General features: G+C 36.3%; 1 protein-coding gene across 1 annotated transcript; it reads right to left on the bottom strand.

The window, feature by feature from the left end:
* Positions 1 to 222: 222 nt before the first annotated feature.
* LOC110263789 (uncharacterized) lies at positions 223 to 2850 on the bottom strand. Its single transcript, XM_021105575.2, has one exon. It carries the CDS (start codon positions 2848 to 2850, stop codon positions 223 to 225), a length of 2628 nt encoding a protein of 875 aa, XP_020961234.2.
* Positions 2851 to 14042: the final 11192 nt, after the last annotated feature.

Genomic DNA, 14042 nt, shown 5'->3' with positions numbered 1-14042 from the left:
GTTTTTTGAGTTGGTGGTGTATGGTAGTGGGTTTTTTTAATGGTTTTTTATAGCGGTTTATTTTAGTGTTAGCGGTTTAAGCAAGCGGTTTAGGCCAGTGGTTTTTGTTAGTGGTATTTGAAATTGGTTTTCTTAAGGGGTTTGTGCAAATTGTTTTCTTAAGGGGTTAGTGCAAATTGCTAACTTACGTAGAAGACAAGTGCTAATAGATTAAGAAATCTCCTATTGATTTCCAGCAGTCCCGCTGGGGCCTGCGCCTTGTGGACAACTACGCCTGGTGTGACCTGGCTGCCTGCAGAGGCCACATCTCTTTGGCCGGTTCGGATCTGCTTCATCCATGTTGGTGCGGATTCTTGTGGATCTTGGACGACCCTCCCGCGCACGCCTCATATTCGGATCCGGTATAACGGTTGGCCCTGCATAAGGTGGCCAGAAACCCTCTGGAATGGGAGGTGTAAATCCCATCTGATAGACACCGAAAACGGAACTCAGGCGATAGACCTCGTGGACGTAGGGCTGCCATGTAAGTCGTGAATAAGCACAACATGCCAGTGCGTGTGGACAGGGAAAATGAAGTGCTTGGAAGTATCCACAATCACAAGTCTTAGAACCTAATGAGACCCTGTACGTACCAAGGGAGAATGAACCTGTCGGAGTCGTCTCAGCAACGGTGTATTCCGAGTTATCCCTGTCGTAAACAGTCACCGTGAAGCACCTGGCTGTCTTCAGGTTGGCCTCGATACACTTTACTAGGTATTGACTGAATTGTTGTCCAGTACCCATCTGAGCCTCGGCCTCCCTTCCCTTACGGACAAATAGCTCAGCTAGCCTTCCGTATGTGGCCTTCACCAGCGAGCAAACAGGGAGGTTTCTTACCCCCTTCAGGATTGAGTTGACACATTCAGAAATATTGGTCGTCATGTGCCCGAATCTCCGACCCGCATCACAGTACTGTGTCCACAACGAATACTCGATTCGGTTCGCCCAGTCACACATTGCCGGATTCTCAGAGCGCAGAATGTCAAACCAGTAGTCGAACTCCACTTCAGTCTTCGCATATGCGGCGTTAACAAGAAGCCTCCGGGCATCTTTTCCCTTGAACGTCAATGCAAAGTTCGATGCAACGTGTCGAATGCAGAACGCCCGGTACGCAGCTGGGGGTAGCCATCCCCCATCCGGAGCCTCGAGTGCTGCCTTTATGCCATTATGCCTATCTGAAATAACTAACAGACCCGGCTGAGGTGTCACGTGCTCACGGAGGTAGGAAAGAAAGAAAGACCATGACTCAGCATTCTCACCCTCGACTAGTGCAAATGCCACGGGGAGGATGTTCGAGTTTCCGTCCTGTGTAATGGCGACTAGCAGTGTTCCCCCATACTTCCCATATAGATGGGTACCATCAATACTCACCAGAGGCTTGCAATGACGGAATGCCTGGATACAAGGGGGGAAAGTCCAGAACAGCCTATGAAAATAAACCTGAGACTCGTCAACCTGTCCCCCAACTCGAACAGGGCAAGTCCTGAGGACGGCTACAGTGCCAGGCATCGTCAGCTGAACTCCTAAAACCCACCTAGGGAGCTCGTTGTACGACTCGTCCCAGTCCCCATATATGACGGCAACGGCCTTCTGCTTCGCCATCCATACCCTCCTGTACGTTGGCCTGAACCCAAATTGTGCGGCCGTGGCATTTTGAAGCACCTTGATGTTCACAGCTGCATCAGCCCTAACCATCGGCATAATGAAGGTGGATATCACATGGTAGTCCAGACTCCTATGGTCGCTGGAGATGGAGCTGGCGAGACATGTATGCGGACCGTTGTATCGCTTCACTTCCCAGATACCCTTCCGCTGTCGGAGACTCATCCGAATGAGCCATGTGCACCCATTCCCAAACTCAGAACACTTTCCCACATACCTCCGATAGTCAGACTCAACGACCTTGTACTGGACCCCTCGGCGGATACTGTACGTCTTCACATTGAACAGCGCCTCATCTTTATCCTGAAATTGTTGGCCAACCTGAAACTCGTTCACACCGGCAGACCCCTCGGTATCTCTAGCGCCAAATCCTGAGGGCAGCAGAGCATTTTCGTCCTGCCGCATGGCATCCAGGTCCAACGAGGAAAAATGGGGTGGATACTGCTGTGTGCCAGAACTAGATCCACCTGTAGCCCTTCTCGGAACAGTAGTTCCAACATCATCGCCGCTTTCATTAGCGATCAAATCCGGCTCCACGTCATCGTCATCTGGATCATCAAACAAACCATCACCAACACCAGCCGGTGTGGGACAATGTACCTCGGTGGGAATATGTTCCCCATGCCGAACCTCATCTCCAACATTCCCGCCCAGATCGACGGCAAACGAAGGGGACGCAACAGGCTGCATTGGTGGCTCATACACAGGAGCAGAGGACGAAGCAACAGCAGGTCTCGAGCTCGACCCGGCAACTGCGGCTATAGTATTCGCATTCCGGTTTGAACCACCCGAGCTAGATACCACATCAACCAACTTAGCCAACAACTCTGGTGTCCTTACCTCGGGAAACTGCCTACGACAAAGAAACATAACCTGCAAGTCCTCGTTACTGCCGATTGTGGAACAATCAAACTTCACGGTGTCATGGAGCACCGCTGTTGGAATGCGGTAGAAAAACTTCTTGACCCTTTTAACTCCTTCGAGACCAAGCTTATCCAGCACACAGCTAACAAGAGCATCGTAGGTGGTTGTTGGCGTCACGATAATACATAGTGGATCCTTATCAGTGAACTTCACCCCGGATCGAGTTTTTCTCTTAATCGACCCTCTATAATGTACCAACACTAGGAAACTCTCCTCACTAGCCATCTCCCCACTTTGTTCACAGCATCATGAGTTCACAGCATATATATATAGCCCTGGTTCGTGCTATATATATATAATTCGAAATAATTTGTTTCGAATTATCACAACCTAGCCTAGTAATTCGAACTAACTAAACTCGAATTTGTTACTTATAATTCGAAACAATTTGTTTCGAATTATGTTGAAACACAAACTAACCTAGTAATTCGAATTAATAAGACTCGAATTCTTCATATATATTTCGACACAAGTTCATTCGAATTACCTTATGTTCTTACCTTCATAGTAATTCGAATCATATTGATTCGAATTACTTTAACTCTTGCATGCATATAATTCGAATGAAATCAATTCGAATTACTTGAGATCATAATTCGAATCTTATTGATTCGAATTACATAATAATTGGTCCTGGTGGATACAGGTGAAGATTTTTGATTTGGCGGATTTAGGTAATTTCGAATGCTCCTTGGTTTATTTGGGTTTTTTGCCCAATCTTTTATATATATATATATATATATATATATATATATATTATCTATTAATTCTTTTATATATTAAATAATTATAATAATATAATAACATTAAAATCAAATAACATATTAAATTTAGTATATTAAAATTACAAAATTATATATTTTACTCTTGTATTTAATAAAATAATTTTTTAAAAAATATTATAATAAAAAATATTTTGTGAAAGATATTTGTACACTATATATATATATATATATATATATATATATATATATATATATATATATATATATATATATAAAGTCTTATTGAGTTAGAGAATAAAAAATTTGACTAGAAAAATAAAAAAATATTTAAAAATCATAAAAGATAAAAAATGATCTTATTATAAATATATAATTATAAATATTATATATATCAAACTAATATTTTCATGTATTATATATAATATTTTAAATAAATTATATTTTTAAAATGTTTTGATGAAAAATTATATTATATAATAATATCGTTAACAAAAGTAGTTAATTAATAAATTTTGAATATAATAATCTAATTATTTGTCAAGTAATATAAAATAAAATTTTAATTATTTTATATTTTTATGTTACACTTTAAAATATCATTTTAATATAATTTTTAATATTATAAAATTTTCTTGCAAAATAATTAATCTTAATGAATAAAAAATACTCATATATTTTGTATTTATATATTTTATATTTAATTATTTAAAAATAAAAGATTTTGTTACCATTTAAAATATTGTGTATTAAAATATTGTCATTTAAAGCATTCAATTATGTACTAGGATATTCTGTATTTATTAGAGTCTATCAATGCTCTTCTTTTAGAGACTTGCTACACATACAAGTCTTTTTGGTATACAAGTCTATACAAGTCAGTCAAAGTCCAACAAAAACAACTCACAATTTAAAGAGTATGTAAATACGGGGAGTGGATTATCTCCAGTAGAAAAAAACTGGATGGTGTCCAGTGTAGGATCTCATCTTTCATTTTTTTTCTCTCTCCTATTTAATTTTGGTCTCACTTATAGAGTTAAAGGTGAGAGATCACACTTTATTCTCTCAAGTGTTAAAAAAAATGGAGAGGATCTATTTCCTGTAAACACGCGCTTCCTCAATTTTGAATAGCACGAAATCAGAAACGGTTCTTTTTCAACGTTTGTATTCCACGTTCTTCCTCCTCATCCATCACCTTCTTCTTCTTCTCCTTCTTCTTTGCATTCCTCATCATTTTTCTTCGCATTCTTTCTTTTTCTTCTTTGCGTTTGTATCCTCATCGTGATTCTTTTTATTGTTATTGTTGCTGCATTTTTGTCCTCCTCCTTTTTCTATTGATTTTGTAACATTATGTATTTTTTTCTTCTTTTGTTCAATTTTTTTTCCAAGAAGAATTATAAGAAAACGAAATAAGATGAGGAAGAAGAAGCAGTAGAAGATGAGGATGAGGAAGGAGAAGAGTTTTGAATTATGCAGAACTTATCAGAATAAAAATATTACCTAAATATCTTCATGTTATACCCAAATATCTTCGTGTTACATCCAAATTTGCTGCAAATATAAAAAAAATGTTTCCTCTATTGTTGCATTTTTTTCTTCTTTTTTTTCCTTATTTCTTTCTTTCTTTTAGTTAAATTAATATAAGTTCATCATTTTCAAGTAATTTTACAGTATTATGTGTTTCTTCTTCTTCTTTGTTTGATTTTTTTGTTTTTATTCTTGTTAATAGAGTAAAACAAAAAGAAACTTGATAAGGTAAAACAAAAAGTAAAAGATGAATAAAAAAAAGAAGATGGTAATGATGATAAAAAAAAAGAAGAAGCATTAAAAGATAAAGAGGAGGAAGAGGAAGAACTTTGAATTATGCAGAACTTATCAGAATAAAAATACACTCAAAATTCTTAAAATACACTCAAATATCTTCGTGTTACACCCAAATTTGCTGCAAATACAGAAAAATATTTCTTTTAATGATGCATTTTTTTCCTTATTTCTTTCTTTCTTTTAGTTAAATTAATGTAAGTTTATCCTCTTCCAAGTAATTTTGCAGCATTATATGTTTCTTTTTCTTCTTTATTTGATATTTTTGTTTTTATTCTTGTTAAGAGAGTAAAACAAGAAAAAACTTGAGAAGGTAAAACAAAAAGGAAAAGATGAATAACAAATAAAGAAGAAAAATATGGTGATGATGATAAAAAAAGAAGCAGTAGAAGATGAGGAGGAGGAAGAGGAAGAGTTTTGAATTATACAAAACTTATCAGAATAAAAATACACCCAAAATTCTTAAAATACATCTAAATATCTCCGTGTTACACCCAAATATCTACGTGTTATACCCAAATTTGCTGCAAATACAGAAAACTATTTTCTCTAATACTACATTTTTTTCTTCTGAATTGAACCACACCTCAGCCACTTGATTGGATTCAAAACAATAAAAGAAGGAGAAAAAATTCCAATGAAAAAAGAAGGAGGAAGAGGAGGAGGAGGAGGAGGAAGAGGTGTTGTTGATGACGACGATAACAAAGAAGAAGGTGCAGTAACGGGAATAATTCCTTCTTTTATATTAACATTTGATTTCCATCTAATATAATCTAATGGTCTATATAAATGTGGCATATGCAATAAGCACATATTTATTGTGCTCATTTTAGACAACCCCAACATGGTAGTTTTTTTTGAAGGAAAATCTATTTGTATTAAACTCTAAATTTCAAAATATCAAGATAGATCCAATTACATATTTCTAAGGGTGTCTCTTCCACCCACATTACATTTGGCTTGGTAAGAGCTACTCTTGCTAGGTAATGGGCTGCTAAATTTTCCTGTTTTCTTACATATAAAATTTTATAAAACCTGATCCTATTCAAAAGGATTTTGCAATTGGAAATAATCACTCCAAAAGAACCTCCAAGTGGGTATTCAGATTTAAGGACCTTCACCGTTTCTATATTATCTCCTTCCAACTCAATATAAAAAATAGCATTGAGTTGCAAATTCCAAACTCAAGAAAAAAGCCATGGCCTCAGCTTCTCTAACTAAAAGAGATGAGGCAATCTCCAGCGTGACAGCTGCTGCAACTACCTTTTCACTATCTCTAATAACTACACCAACTCCTCCTCTTCCTCCATTATTAGTAGTTGCATCAACATTTAATTTAAAGGTGCTTGGCGGGGGAGCACTCCAAAATTCATCACTTTAGCTACCCGGTGGAGGTTCCTAAGGAAACAAAGATCTTTCTGCTATAGAATTTGCTTCAGTAAAGCTTTTTTGGGCTCTCTCCAACAATACTTCTGGTGGGGATTGATCGTTCTCGAACACTAATTTATTTCTCCCATGCCAGAGGCTATGAAGGATGCACAAGAAAAGCCTTTTTTCTTCTCCCCCAATTTTCTTCAAGGTTATGTCAATCCAGTCTAATAGAGGGATTTCTTCCGCTGATTCTGTTCTCAAAGTGAAGGGAGAGATAAACCAAAACCTCCTTGTCCAGTCGCAATCTTTGAAAATGTGAGATTCAGTTTCTTCTTTTTCAAAATATCTGGGACAAATTGAAATGCATCTGACCCCCATTTTATGTAAATTTAATTTTGTAGGTAGTGATCTATGCATGAGCCTCCACATGAAGTTCAAAGTTCTGGGTGGTATTCTCATCTTCCAAAGGTGCTTCCATCGCTGCTTCTCTTCGAGGGTTGGTACGTTACTATGTCCTTATTCTTGGTTGTGCTTCCTTATCAAGTGATAAGCTTTCCTCCCTTCATATTCCCCAATTCTGTTAAATTTCCAGTAAAAATTATCTTCTTGTTCTTGGATATGTAATGGTAGTGTTAGGATTTGATCTGCCTCAAAAGGTAGAAAAATGTTTCTAATTAATTCTTGGTTCCAAGTTCTGTTTTCCTGGTTGATAAGGTTGTCCATTGTGGCTTCCTGATCAAAACTTGCTCTAAGACTCCAATTTTATGGCCGTTTTGATTAGGAAGCCATGGATCTCCCCAAATTATGGTGCTCCTCCCTTTTCCTATCCTCCAAAGTCTGTCTAATTCCAGCACCCATTTTGTGCCCCAGATACTCCTCCAAGTATAACTCTGGTTGTGTCCTTTGTTTGTATGAAGAAAACTTTTTCTTGCAAAGTATTTGGCTTTTAGTATTCTTGTTGTCAGTGAATCAGGTCTCTTCATTAATTTTCAACCTGGCTTGGCTAGCATGGCCTGGTTAAATGCTTCAAAACTTCTAAAGTCCAATCCTCCTTCCTCTTTTGCATTGCTAAGCTTGTTCCAACTTACCCAATGTATTTTTCTTTTTCCCTCCTTGTTGTCCCAATAGAAATTGTTAATCATTCTCTTTAAATAGTTGCAAAGACTCTTAGATAATTGGAAGCATCCCATGATGTAAGAAGGGATAGATTGAACAACTGACTTGATGAGAATTTTTTTTCTCACTTTAGATAGAGTTTTCTCTTTCCATCCTTTTAGCTTCTTCCAGGTTTTCTCTTGAACAAAATAAAAAATCTACTTCTTGGATCTACCGACCATAGTTGGTATTCCCAAGTATTTTGAGTGACTTTTTACTGCCTTTACATTCAGCCAATCTTGGATAAGCATCTGTCTGGTAGGAGGTACATTTCAACTAAAGAAAATCTCTGACTTGTCCAAGTTAATTCTCTGTCCCGAAGCTAATTGGTAGTGTTTAAGAATCTCTATGAGTACTTGAATGCTCTGATCTGTTGTTCTCAAAAAAAGGATACTATCATCCACAAAAAAGAGATGGGTAATTTTTGGTACCTGTCTTGCAAACTTGATCCCCTGTATAGCTTTCCTTTCTTGTGCTCTCCTTAGAAGACCGGAGAACACTTCAACGCACAAGATAAAAAGATAAGGGGATAACGGGTCTCCCTGCCTGATTCCTCTTCCGGAATTAAACTCTTTATATAGATAGCCATTTATCAAAATAGAGAAGGATACTGTGCTTATGCATATCCAAATTAGATCAATCCATCTTTGTGGGAATCCGATAAATCTGAGCACTTCAATGAGAAAATACCACACAATCTGGTCATAGGCCTTCTCCATATCTAACTTCACTCCCATGTATCCCTTGTTGCCCTCCTTTTTTTCATGAAATGAAAGATCTCAAATACTGCTAGACCGTTATCTGTTATAACTCTTCCTGGTGTAAAGACACTTTGGAATTCTCCTATAATGTCTGGCAGGATCAACTTTAGCCTATTTGCAATTGTCTTTGTCACAAGCTTGAAAATAACATTGCATAGAGATATTGGCCTGTAATTCTTTGTGTGGCTTGGGTGTTTGATTTTAGGGATGAGGTAGATAAAGGTTTTGTTCACCTCTGAGGGATCTCCTCCGTGTCCACTTTGTCACATCTTCTCCCACTGTGTTCCACATCTTTTGGTAGAAAAGAGTCGGTAATCCATCAGGCCCTGGTGCCTTTATTGGGTGCATTTGGTTCAAGGCTATCTTGACTTCTTCTTTGGTAAAATCGCTTTGAATTATATCTAATCTCTCTTGTGTTATCCTTCCCCTAACAACCTCAACTGTTTCTTCAATTTTTTCTGTATTTTCAGTAGCAAACAGCCTCTTAAAATAGGTTGTCATCACCTCTTCAATTTTTTCTTCTTCTTCGTAAATTACTCCTTCATCATCTGAAATTTTCTGCACTATATTTCTTTTCTTTCTTTGAGATGCTTTTTTATGGAAGAAACTTGTATTCCTATCCCCTGCCTTTAGCCAATTTGCTCTTGACCTTTGCGACCACCAGATTTCTTCTTGCTTTAGGAGCTTATCCAATTCTTCTTGGATTTTCTTTGATTGTATCATTGATGCCTTTGTTTGATCTCCAGCTTGCACTTCTTGTAGCTTTTTCTACTTCTCTCTAATGGCCTTTGGGATCTGACCGAAGTTCTTTTTGCCCCACTCCTCTAAAGATTTGCTACAGTTTTCTAGTTTTCCTTGTAGATTAGGTGTTTTCGGTATCCATGTTCTCCTTACCACCTCTTCACACACTTCATTTTTCAGCCATACTTGCTTAAATCTAAAAATATGTGTTCTCTTTGTCTTCTGTTCTGATTCTCCTAGCATATCTACAAGTATCAAGCAGTGGTCCAATCTATATCTTTGAAGATGCTGGACCACCGCTCTTGGAAAAGCCTCCCTCTAATCTATGTTGGCAATAGCTCTATCGAGTCTCTCTTGCACATTCTGATTTACAGCCTGGTTATTGGACCATGTAAAATTATGTCCTAAAAAGCCCAAGTCAAGAAGTCCATTTACCTCTAAAGCTTCTTTGAATCCTCTGGTCTGTGTATAGGTCATTGGCAGTTCTCCTTGTTTTTCTCTTTGTTCCAGCACTTGGTTGAAGTTTCCAAAGACCATCCATGGCATGTTGTTGGACTGGCCAAGAGAGTTCAGCAATTTCCAAGGTTTGTGCTTGTTGTTTGATTCTGGACACCCATAAAAGCCTGTGGCTCTCCAAAGGTTGCTGGCTCTTTCTGTTTGAATCACCATATCTATATGATTTGAGGATATTGAGATTATCTCCACTGTTGTATTTTTCCCCTACATAACTGCCAGCCCTCCCGATCTATTTCTTCCTTCTCCTTCACAGTCTACCCCTATAATATTATCAAGCCCCCTTTTTCTTCTTAATCTACCTACTTCATCTGCCTTTTTCCTTGTGTCCATTAGAAAAACAAGGTTGGGATCTTTTTGTCTTAAGAGCTTGTTCAAAGCCCTAAGTGCCCATGGGTTCCCAAGCCCACGGTAGTTCCAGCTAATTAGCCTCATTAATCTCGGCAAGGCTGTTTTGCAGCCTCTCCCGTTAGGGTGCTAGGTTGATGCTGTTTTGGTTGAGTCTCCTCTTCTACAATCTCCATCGGTGCTCCTTCTCCAAGCTTCCTCTTCCCTTTTGGATTTATTTTCTCTTCCCTACTGCTATGTTCTTGCACAACCTCTCGAGTCATTCTTTTTCACTTTTTCTGCTTTCCTTTCTCCTTTTTATTCCTTGGTTTTTTTACTTTTTTGCTGCTGTCTCCTTCTAGAACTTCTTTCCTTGTATCCTCCTTTTGCACTTTTGTATTTTGTATCTTTAGGACTACAAGTTCTATTTCTGTTTCTCTTGTCTTTCATGATTCTTTCTATTCTATTCGTTTTTGCTTTTTTTATGGGCTTCCTCTCTGCTGGATTCGATATCTTTCCCTTTCACCTTTTCTGCCTCTTTAGAATCTGACATTGTGAGGTTTGCCAACTTGCTTAACAATTTTTCTTGGTTTCTTCTGAGTTTTCCTTCCTGCTTTGGATTGTCCTTTTCCCTTTCTTTTTCCTTACGTGCTTCTTCTTTTTTTTCCACCTTCATTCCGAACATATCAGCTCTTATCCAGTCACCCAACTCCTTCGACTGCCATTTTAGACCTTCTTCTGACACCTCTTTTTTCTGACAGTTTCTTTCATCATGTCCTAGCAACCCACAGAAATAGCAGAAAGTTGGGAGCTTCTCATACTTGATCCACCCAGGTTATGCCATCTTTATGCTTCCAATGTTGACTCCCTTTTTTATTGGTTTATTTATTTTCATTCTCACTTTTGCTTTGATGAACTGTCCCTGCCCATTTCCACTTTCAAATACGCTGCATTCTACTACTTTCCCTATAGTTGTTGCAAGTTTCTTTCCTAGTTTTACTGTTTTGTAGTGTTCTGGTAAGTTCTATATCTGTACATTCATCTGGAAGCCTTCTGGTTTTTTCCATATATTATACATAGCACTTTGTACCCAACTTGGGTTAATAGATTTTTAGTTATTAATTTTCTCACAATGCTATATTTACATTTTTGGACTCCCTCTTCAATGTCTCCCTCATCATAGACAACTAGTGCTTCCTCTTCTTCATCATTGGTCTCTTGTTGTGTTGGATCTTTTTCATTAGTTGCTGGTATTGATGCTTCCATTTCAGATTTACCCAAATGCTAAAGATCTTGGGTTTACTGTACTTGGCGATTGGGCTCGATTTGTTTACAAACGGAGTTGTACACGATTTTACGGATGCTGTTCACTACCCTCCCCCTTCCCTGTTTGGTTTTGCCCTAGCCGAGCAGGAGAGAGAGGATATGAGGTGGTATCTATTAACATGGTAGTTACATGATATAAAAAAATGTAGTTACAATCTTCTTCAACTAATAACCACACCGGTGCGTTTTATTGTATTTTTTCCCCTGAAAACTCTACTCTTTGTTTATTATAAAGATTTGAGCTACCCTAAACATTGCCTTTGAGGCATAAATGTCAGAATCGAATCAGTAATCGAACTAGTCAAATTATTAATTTACTAGTTTATTGATTTAACCGGTAAATTACTGATTGAACCGGTTAATTTGATCTTATATAAATAAAATATATAAAACAAAAAAAATTAAATACATATTTTTTCTAACATTTTAAAAATAATCAAATTTCAAATTCTAAAAATAAATACTATAAAGTAAAACATAAAATCTATCAGTACTACTACAATAATATTTTAATTTGATACAATAAAAATAACAATCCATAATTATATTCAAAAAGTAATTTTAAAGTCTAGATACCTTTTATATAATTAAATTATTATATATAAATTTATTTTTCTTCTCCCAACGTATATATATGTATTAATTAGGATATTATGTGAAAATGAAACATATACTTTAAGAAGCATAAAAGAGAACTAAAAACATATTAGCATAGTGGTTTTTAGCTTGGTCCTTACACTAGAAGAACCAGGTTTGACTCCCACCCAACGCTCAGGTTGATTGTTGACCATGTAGGTTAACTCTTTGACCGGCCCGGTTTAGTGTCAATTTTGACTGGTTTATATTGGTTTTATCGGTTCATACCAGTTTAAGTCAGTTTGTTTTCTTAGACGGTTAAAACACTAAAATTGGACCGAATTAGTGTCCGGTTCATCCGTTTTTCAGTCAAACCAGTCGGTACGGTTTGATTTTTAAAAATTTTTCAAACCCAATGCTAAGGTTGATTCTTGACCATATAGGTTGACTCTTTGATCAGTCCGACTGAGTGCCGATTCTGATCGATTCGTGCCGGTTTTACCGGTTTAATTCGGTTTATTTTCTTAAACGGTTAAAATTCTAAATCGGACCAAATTAGTGTCCAATTCACCAGTTTTCAGTCAAATCAGTCGGTCCAGTTCGATTTTTACAACTATGCTTTGGGATAAGTTGAATGGCAAAGGATTTGAGAGTTCAAATTGTAACCGGGACAAGTTTGATGTTACTAGCATGGTAATTGTGACACGTAACAAATATTCCTACATTTTAGTAAGGGCAATTTACTTAAATAAAACGATTGGAGTTTATATTTATATAAATGCAACAATTTGATCATATGTGTGTCCTATTTCGATTCTATATAAATCGCAAAACTCCTTTAACGGTTTGCACATTTACACATAAATCGTAGAATCCTACCCGTACCACGATTTATGAAGAGGTATCCGTTACACATAAAACCATGGAATCCCTACCATGATTTATGAAGAGGCATCTATTATACATAAACTGTGAAACTCCTACCACGGTTAATGAATGGCATCAGTTACACATAAACTATGAAACTCCTACCACAGTATATAAAGAGCTAAGTCTATACATAAACATAAACTGCGAGACCAAACACTTGAGTGTGTATTAATTATTGATAAATTAAATAATTTACAGATAAAAAATATTTAATAAGCTCAAAACCTTCCTATTTAGCTCAATATTTGTGGATGTAGAGAACTCAATATTTTTTAATACAAATTATTTGTAGGTGTTCTCTTCTTTTTCAATTTTTTCTTATTTTCTCCAAAACCTTTCTTGTCATTGCAATGGTGGTTATTTGTGTGGGAGTAGATTAATGTTGGTCAAAATAAAAGTTTATTTGTAGGAGTCATTCTGCAGGTTGACCTATGTGTAAAACCTGCAGTAAATCGTCTTATTGAACAGCAATTTAGTTAAAAATTACATAGGTAACTCTTTAAATTTTATTGTGAAATATTTAATTTATGAATAATTAATACACACTTAAGAATGTAATTTGTCATTTGAACTTGTAATTTATATACAGATTTAACTCTTTATAAATTTTGGAAGAAATTTACGATTTATATGTAAATGTACCTCTTCATAATTCGTAGTATGAATTGTTTATGTATAAATGTGTAAAGCATTGAAAGAATTTTGTAATTTATATAAAATCAAAATAAAACACATAAAATTAAAAATAAAAGATGAATGTTGGTCATGATGATTGCTTCCTCGAGTTGCTGAAATTCGAATTCTTGTTTATTTATTATTAGTGGATTTTGGTGCAGAGAACATGCCATTTTGTCAGCGTTTTGTTTTCCCAGGCTGGTATTCGCCCTATGCCCCTATCCATTCATATTTAATTAGTTTTCTCATTCGTTCTAATATTATTCTATGCCCCTCTCTTAAATTTTGGCCGGCAAGGGTCACATATTCGGACTCAAATATTCTTTTAAAAACATGAATGACTTTGGTTTCTCGTCAAGTGTTAACTCAAGACCATAAGTATTTCGAATTTTATCTTGGATGTACAAAACATTTCTAGTCATTCTTGTAGAAAACATTTCAAATTGCAAAATTTACTCTCTACCAATTCTTCAATATTTTTGTAATAAATTATACAGTT

Source organism: Arachis ipaensis, chromosome B6, assembly GCF_059453495.1.
Source record: "Arachis ipaensis isolate K30076 ecotype BB chromosome B6, ASM5945349v1, whole genome shotgun sequence".
Taxonomy (NCBI): Eukaryota; Viridiplantae; Streptophyta; class Magnoliopsida; order Fabales; family Fabaceae; genus Arachis; species Arachis ipaensis.
This window is presented reverse-complemented; position numbering and strand designations above follow the sequence as displayed.

Excerpts from the sequence above, each read along its gene's own strand:
- LOC110263789 (XM_021105575.2), bottom strand. The coding sequence starts at position 2,850 with ATGGCTAGTGAGGAGAGTTTCCTAGTGTTGGTACATTATAGAGGGTCG.